The sequence below is a fragment of the Balaenoptera acutorostrata genome, chromosome 8, assembly GCF_949987535.1.
Source record: "Balaenoptera acutorostrata chromosome 8, mBalAcu1.1, whole genome shotgun sequence".
NCBI classification, from domain to species: Eukaryota; Metazoa; Chordata; class Mammalia; order Artiodactyla; family Balaenopteridae; genus Balaenoptera; species Balaenoptera acutorostrata.
This window is the reverse complement of record NC_080071.1, coordinates 115,989,109-115,997,561: the sequence shown is the minus strand read 5'-3', so window position 1 is coordinate 115,997,561 and position 8,453 is coordinate 115,989,109. Positions and strand designations below refer to the sequence as shown.

General features: G+C 37.4%; 1 protein-coding gene across 2 annotated transcripts in view; it reads right to left on the bottom strand.

The window, feature by feature from the left end:
- Nucleotides 1–993: 993 nt before the first annotated feature.
- Nucleotides 994–8,453, bottom strand: part of RAB3GAP1 (RAB3 GTPase activating protein catalytic subunit 1) — a 110,632-nt gene continuing 103,172 nt past the window's right edge. The window contains exons 20-25 of one of the 2 annotated variants that reach the window (XM_057551843.1): nt 7,341–7,437; nt 7,140–7,243; nt 6,877–6,992; nt 5,259–5,361; nt 2,732–2,752; nt 994–1,893 (exon numbers count right to left, since the gene is read on the bottom strand). In XM_057551843.1, the coding sequence (XP_057407826.1) occupies nt 1,657–1,893; nt 2,732–2,752; nt 5,259–5,361; nt 6,877–6,992; nt 7,140–7,243; nt 7,341–7,437 (678 nt within the window). In that variant the 3' untranslated portion in view covers nt 994–1,656. The remainder of the gene's footprint in view (nt 1,894–2,731; nt 2,753–5,258; nt 5,362–6,876; nt 6,993–7,139; nt 7,244–7,340; nt 7,438–8,453) is intronic. The other variant, XM_057551844.1, reaches the window with a different exon arrangement.

The window sequence follows — 8,453 nt, the reverse complement described above, 5'->3', positions numbered from 1 at the left end:
GACTCAAAAGGCTGCAAATATTTAGGAAAATCTGAGACAGCATACAACTAACTGAAATAAGAACAAAATGCCCACTGGAGGGGAGAAAAGAAGAGAAAATTAGCCAGAGAAAGCAACACCTTCCCTTTTATTAGATTCACAACGCCTTTTTAAAGTCCAACCTCTCTTTGAAAAATGTTTTTTTGTTATTAACTTCCTCATTAGAAAGCAGACAAACGCTGTCCTTGAAAGGTACGTTTCTCCTTGGTTCTGCGCTCAGTCCTCGGGCCACACTGCGTGGTTTGCCAGCAGCGGTCAAACCCAGCATCTCAGAGAAGAGCGCCGTGAAGGCCAGGAGGTAATCAGCAAGAGCCTCCTACACTTCATACATACATACATATATATATATATATATATATATGTATATATATATATATGCATATATACATATATGTACACACACATTTACATTTTTTTAATGAAAATAATATAACAGGGTTTACAGAGCTCTATTAATTCTTTAAAGTTACATAGGCAAGGTCTATGCTTCAGTATAATCATTTTTCACTTTGGATTAAAATGGGAATTTTAGGCCTAAAGATAGATTTAAGATTACCGAACAGAGGCCATATAGCAACACAGACTTGATAAATCTTGATCGTCACATAACTAGAAATATGTTGTTTTTATCCTTATGCTGGGTGCTACACATTCCCCATCGATTATTTTCATTTTAACTATAATACAAAAGCAAAACAGTTCACTGAAGTAATCTTCTATTCATTACATTAGCACATATGCCAAATTATACTAACTGCACGATAATCTCTATGTTCAGAGGCTATATTTTTAGCGTGTGCTCCTCTCTGCTTCATTAAATACTGCAAGCAACCACAAAAAAAGGAATGCATGTTGTACAGCAAGAGAGAGAACAACGATCTGCTGGGTGATATCTTCCAGAGCAACCAAAGACAAAACAAGTCAGAGAAACAAACCTTACAAGAGATATAAAACTAATTTGCAGGGACATTTAATATATAGTTTTTTAATCGGAAGGAATACACTTAAGTCACAGTTACATGGAAAGACAGACTATGTGAAATTCCAGGCTTTCTCCTAGAATATTCAAAATGCTCATCAAAAGTCAATTAGTACAGTAAAGATGGCCACCAGGTGATTGAATGAACAGAATGTTATTTAGTATTTTAAAAATAGATTCTGGGAGTAGAAGCTACCACCAAAATATCCAGAAATCTGAGTTAACTGGTACTCTACTTTGCATACTTGATACTAATAAATATAATAAGTGTTTACAGAGACTATGAATGCAGGGCAATAGCCTAAGGGATAGTCACGGAAAAGAAGAAATGAACACAATCCTGCTGGAGGGAGTACACAGAACTCCTGCTGTTGTTTTGGTCTCCCCCCATCCCCCAAACAACAAGGGCCGTCTCTTTGGGGAAGAAATCTTTCAATAGCTGAAGCCCATTCCTCTGCCCCCACAAGACCCCAGAGAGCCCAGTGGAGAGTCTCTCAGATGCTGGTATGATTGATTCTTGATCACCAAACTGGACAGGTCCTCTTCATGGCCTCTCAGGTTCTGACTAGCACAACCTCCTTCCCACAGAAGAGGTGAGCACTGTCTGTGAAGCCACAAATGAGGGAACTCTAGAAGGGTTAGAAAAAGGAGGTATCTGACGAAAAGGCACCTGCAAGTCTGAAATCCTCTTTGGTGAGGACACTGTACATGCGCTGAGGCAGAGCCCGGGAGTAGGGAGCGGGGCGGGGCACGGTCGTGCGCAAAATGAGCTCCCGGCCCGCAGTGGGAGGGAAGTCTGCCGCCAGGTTCTGCCTCCTCTCTTCTGGGGGGACCATCCTCTTCAGATCCTCCTCCGGCGGAGCCATGGCTGCAGCCTTGAAGAGAATCACATGCTAGTTCAAGAGCAGGCCGAACGCTAAACTCAGATCATTTTGAAGGACAGATGAATAAGCATGATAAATACATAAAAATGTTCTACATTACTCAGTAATGCAGTCAGTTATGTTATGATTGCTCAAAAATCACAACACAGAAAATGCAAGAAGCTTGAAACACTGCATGAGCAGCCAGAGATTACAAATAAACTGGTGACACAGACAGAAGATAATGACTGCCAGGCAATCTGCTTTGGAAAGTGAGGGCCATATTCAGGCATCTGATGAAGAGGGACAATGGAGCTGCTCTGGTTTCTATACACTTCTTCTAGCAATGACCCAAGTCCAAGTCTGATGTCCTCAGTCCAGTAAGGAACTGCTCTCCAGAGTCTGGAAAGATGATTTTTTATCGATTCTTTCAATTCTTTTTAAGGTTCATTTGTCAAATTAAAACTGAGGACACTGGTTTTGTTTGCTGGGTGGGTGACTAATGTAATGCGGAAGTGACAGAGGTCCTTGAAATGTAGCAGTGGCCACAAAAGAGAAGTTCTCAATATTAAAGGCATCTATTTTTTCATTAAAATTGCATAAAATACATATTCAACTAGAGCTTTCATTTTAACTCTGATCACTATGTTTCTTTCACAATACCATCAATTTGGAAAAAAATAATTGTTTTGGCAATGGAAATATGAAATCATGTTATGCTAAACACCAGCAAGAAAGGTATGCCAAACCCAGACTGTTAAAGAGGTGGTTGGTTAGTCTTAATGACCTTATGAAGTTAGAGGGATGGGAAGGAACAAGGAACTATGAGGGACAAAGGCTATTTTGTTACCTCATCAGAAGATTCAGTCAGCTTGAGAAAGGGTGAGAAAAGAAAACAGTGATGAAAGGGAAACAAGCAAGATGGTTTAAAAAGAGCTAGACAAGAGATTTCAAGATTATTTCAGAGACAGCATGCACTACATTAAGGAACATGATCCTATCAAAAGAATATCAAGACAAAAATACACCACATACGACACACCTAGCCGTCCAACTGAGCAGACAAATCTCACTACTCATGCATCTGATGGTTCAAGAGGCAACGTACAGAGTGTCACTTAATGGGGAAATGATTCAGCAAAAATCTAGCTCTTTTACCGAAGATTAAGATACTAAAAAAAGTACTCATGTCTTGAAAAACAGATAACCCAATGAATTTAAGACTAGATGTCTGACTTATTCAATTTAGAAAGACTAAGGCAAAATCCAATCAGTGGTCTGTTTGCTGAATTCCATTTAAATATGGATATACCACTGACACATACAATCATGATGGAAGTTTATTAAAATGTATGATTTTAAGGAAAAGTTCTAAATATGTAAAATTACTGTAGGCTATAAAATATTTTCAGTGAAATTTTATAACTTTAAAAAAGTTAAAATCTTGATTTAATAGTAGAATTGATATAAAGTATCAGTTAATTATGAAAAATTACATGAATAAATTTGAATGGTTTCTATTAATTAGCCAGATATTTAAGAGGTGAGTTTAAAAATGTACCAACCAGGTGCTTGTTATATGGATTACAGTCTGCCAATTCCCTAAAAACATTCACTTCAAGGTTTGAAAGTTTAAAATATTTTAAAATTATATAATGTGGGATGAATGTACAATTTCAGTATCCATTAAAGACGATTAGCTATACAATGAGCCCAGTGAAAAGATGATACACCCTTATATTTACTAATCTAGAAAGATAATTACATTAAGTGGAAAATAAGAACAAAGTAAACTATGTAATATAATCCTATTTTGTAAAATTTACATATATTTGTATACACTAGATGTTAAATGTTGACAGTGATCACCAGTGGGTAGTGAGATTAATGTGATTCATTTTTCAGTGTCATTAATTTTTCATTATAATTATCTGTATTATCCAAATTTTTACAGTAAGACTTTTCTTACAGTCTCAGGGGAAAAGGTTATTTCCATATTGGGGAAAATAATTTTGCTTACGTATTTAGAACAATGATAGTGTTCTACTCTCAGCATTAAAAATATTTTATAAATACTTCAGATTTTAAATCCTCTTAACACACAGGTTTTAAAAAATGAGGAAAGAATTTTTGCAGTATGAGGAAAATTCATATTGGTGTTAACAAGGAAATGTGCTTATAAGCGCTGGCTAGTAAACAGGCAAATATATCATAGGATGTGAAAACAGACTTGGTTCTGGTTTCATGCCAGAGAGAAAAACAAAAGTAAGCATCTATTGTTTTCTAGAACTTTAATTTATAAGGAAATACTTGGTTTTTAACTTGAAATCCTTAAATTTAGGGGGCCACCCATAAATAATCTCAGGTTTTAGTTCTTGCTAAAATTCCTATCAGTATATTTGGCTATGATTTTGAATATATTCAAATTCAATATATTCAAATTCAAATTCATATATTCGATGCACTCCAGACCGACTCAAAGGAGATTATGAAGTTTTTATTCCATGTGTAAACCCATGAAAATTCTTTTTCTCATTTGACTGTGAGAATTATACCTTCAAAACTGGGCCATTCTAGTGTCATCACAGTGCTACATAAGGGGCCCCCTGTATTTAGTACACTTCAAAATACTTTTATCAGAATCTTTAATATTAATGAGTCCTGATGTGAGAATCACCTACGGAATACCAGCGCCTCTTAACCAGTAAACAAGATCAGTACAGAGAGAATCAACCCAGAGTATAACTAATACCATCCTCATAAAAATCCAAATCTTAACAGTTTTAGAATGTCAGAGGTACTATACGATTTTTAAAACTTTTATCAGTAGAGGTAATAACAAAGGAAAGCTCTGAAACTGAGCTTTCTTTCTGTGCTGAAGACTGTTTTCCATAGTCCTAAAAATCTGAATCTTGCTCTTCCTTCTTAGGAACCCTCTGAAGTTAGATCTCTTCACCATTATAAGAATAGTTAGATTTACTAACTCCAAGCTAAGTTGTGAATCCATTGCAGTACATGGAGTTTAAAACTGGTAAAACTAAACTCTAATTGGAAAGTAGTAAACATTTTTTCCACAGCACAGCACTGGCCATTGCTAAACAAGTCCCTATCAGGTTCGTTAACAAGGAATTTCAGGCCATTTTAACTTCTGAAATTTAGGTACTAAAATAAACTTATCATTTTATTTAAACATGTAAGAAAGCAGATGGATTTCAAAGACTAAAAAGTTACTGTTGAGAGTCATTATTTCTTCAGTGTTGGAATCCAATGCTGTTATTAGCAGCTGTAGAATCGGCCATGTGTGGGAATCAAAACAGTACCTTACTGAGCAGAGGCCTGGAGAGATCATGACACAGTCAATAAAGAATCTCACATACCCTCTGAGCATTCACAAACAGCTTGTGAATGATCCTGCCAGCGTGTCCTCTTCCTGCACCGACAACTAACACCTCAGGTTGCTCCAAAAGGCAACTCACAAACCTGGAAGAGAGAGGTAATGAAAGGATAGATAACGAGCTGCTCAGTTCACACTGGGTCAATCCTCCCTGATTCATTTCGGGGACAAACCGTCAAAATGATACTGGCGAACCCTACACCAAGGCTGGAGTGGAAATTTTTTAACAGGACAGATCGACATTTGGAATTAAAATCGACTCAAATGACAATCTTACTGACTTTCAACTGTTTTTGTAAATTTTTTTAAAAGCCCATCTCTGTCAAAGTGTAAGAAAAAATATTCAGTCTATTTCTTTCAGACTATAGAAGATGCTACACTAAATAAAAGATTTTTCTTCATGTTTTTAACAACAAAAACCACGTTTAATTTATACAGCAAAGCAATGGTCCTTATTTCTCATCTTTGTTCTTTTAAGGTGTATGAGTGTGAGTGTGAGTGTGTGTATGTGTGCATGCGCTTAAAATATATGTTTTGCTGGGCAAAGTCTCAGTTGTAAACTGTGCCATTACGTGCTGGAAGCACTCTACTTCCAAGTGTATCACAGGCGCGTACGGTGGGGCTAAGAGAGTCGAAGGCACAGAGCCACCAACTCTGCACCACCTGCTCACTAACTCATACTGCTACTCTAGAAACAATTCCTGTGATTAGAGCATATTCTTCTCATTTAAGAGGAAGGAATTTTCAAGGGCAAAGAAGGCTGGGCGAAAATTTCAACAAAAGATACGATATTCAAACAAGAACTTGTTAAAAGCTATAGCAAATGCCTTGTCATATAATATTAATTATTTAGCATCAATAATGCCATTTCTCATGGAAAGACTGATGAAAATTTTAGTTATAACAAATTCAAGCTGCTCAAGTAGCTAATTTGGGAACACTTTATCACCTGTTGAAACAACATCGTCCTTTCAAGTACCACAGGCAAAAAAGGACAGGGACCCACACTGACAGGCTCCCTTCGAAATGGTCCAAATCTTGGAAGGAGGAAAAGACTGACCCAATCATTTGCCTCATCATGGAGAGGCCATCTGGTCACTCTTTCAAAACATATTCACAAAGCACAGAGGACATGCACATTTGCTATCACAAATCTTGTTTAGAAGATTTAGTAACTCTTTAGTAAATCTTGTGTAAAAACTAGGAATATTCAGCAGAAATAGTTTCAGAACACCTCTGCCCGTAGTTAAGGGACAGTGAGAGTGGAAAGCAAAGCTCTGGGGCCCTGCAAGTAACAAAGAGTGAACAGCCAGTTCCTCCACAGGCAACTACGCCAAGAGCAAACAACGACACTCCTAGAAAGAGAGACCTGGAAGCCTTCGTTCTAAAAGTGGGAGGAATGGAAACACGTGGCAAATACTCAGAGATACAGGAGAGGTCAAATCCTATGATAAACAAATATTTCTCTGTCTCTAGCCAATGCTTGTTACAAAAAATAGAGGAACACTAGAAAAGAATCTCAGTATTTTACAAAAATTTTCTGAAGAGAGTGGTGGCTTTTCCTATTGCAGATAAAAATAAGTTAATCAGATAGCAATTACCTTTCAAGATCTTCCTTTTCCTCCTCTTGTTCACATTTCTCAGTTCCAAACTTGGCTTTCAGTGAGCGGGCTCTAGCAATTATAGCTTCTACATTCGTAATTTGATGGATGATTTCCTAACAGTGCAAAAGGGGAGAGACATACATTGGAAGACAGCAAAAAAAAAAAAAAAAAAAAAAAAAAAAAAAGCAAAGCCTTATAAAAATGTATCTTTAAAATAATTATTGCCAACTGGGGAGAACACTTGGAAAGATCAGACTTACTTCCAATTTCTTGTCTTCTGGATTGGGGAAGTGCAAAACTTTACTGGAATGAGATATTATTTGCTTTATAATCTTCTTAACTGAAGAAATGTTTTCCAGACTTTCTATTTTTAAAAAGATCAAAGCCATCATTAGATAAGTTAGGCAAAATCTACTTTTATTTTGGAAATGAACTAATGACTAATCAAATAAGACATTTACCTTCTTCCTTTACCTTGAGTATGGCTGCATGAATTACACAAGGTAACAGGTGCCTAGCAAGGTCTGCAGGTTTCTGTACTGCCAGATAGTGCAGCACCTGAAGGAGACACAAAGTTAGATAAGTGATCAATGCAGTTGTCAAAGAATAAAGCAGCCATTTATTGGGTTGGCCAAAAGGTTTGTTCACTTTTTTCCGTGAGATGGCTCTAGCAGCACTTAGTTGCCTTTAACTTCATTCGAAACAATTTTGTTAGACTGTATGTGACAGCTGTCATATCAGTATGCATTTAAAAAAAGACTTAGCAAAATTGGTGAATTTTTGTGTAGCCATTTTAATATTGAAGATGGAAGAAAAAAAGCAACATTTTCGGCATATTATGCTTTATTATTTCAAGAAAGGTAAAAACGCAACTGAAATGCAAAAAAACGATTTGTGCAGTGTATGGAGAAGGTGCTGTGACTGATCAAACACGTCAAAAGTGGTTTGAGAAGTTTCGTGCTGGAGATTTCTTGCTGGATGATGCTCCACGGTCGGGAAGACCAGTTGAAGTTGATAGGGATCAAACTGAGACATTGAGAACAATCAACGTTATACCACGCGGGAGATAGATGACATACTCAAAACATCCAAATCGAGCATTGAAAATTTGCACCAGCTTGGTTACGTGATGCTTGGGTTCCACGTAAGTTAAGCAAACAAAACCTTGACCATATTTCTGCATGCAATTCTCTACTTAAACGTAATGAAAACATTCCGGGTTTTTTTTGTTTATTTTCTTTATTTTATTTTTTATTTATTATTTGTTTTTATTTATTTATGGCTGCATTGGGTCTTCGTTGCTGCACGCGGGCTTTCTCTAGTTGCGGCAAGCGGGAGCTACTCTTTGTTGCAGTGCACGGGCTCTAGGTGTGTGGGCTTCAGTAGTTGTGGCACATGGGCTCAGTAGTTGTGGCTTGTGGGCTCAAGCGCAGGCTCAGTAGTCATGGCGCAAGGGCTTGGTTGCTCTGTGGCATGTGGGATCTTCCCAGACCAGGGCTCAAACCCGTGTCCCCTGCATTGGCAGGCGGATTCTTAACCACTGCACCACCAGGGAAGTCCCAAATGTTCCATTT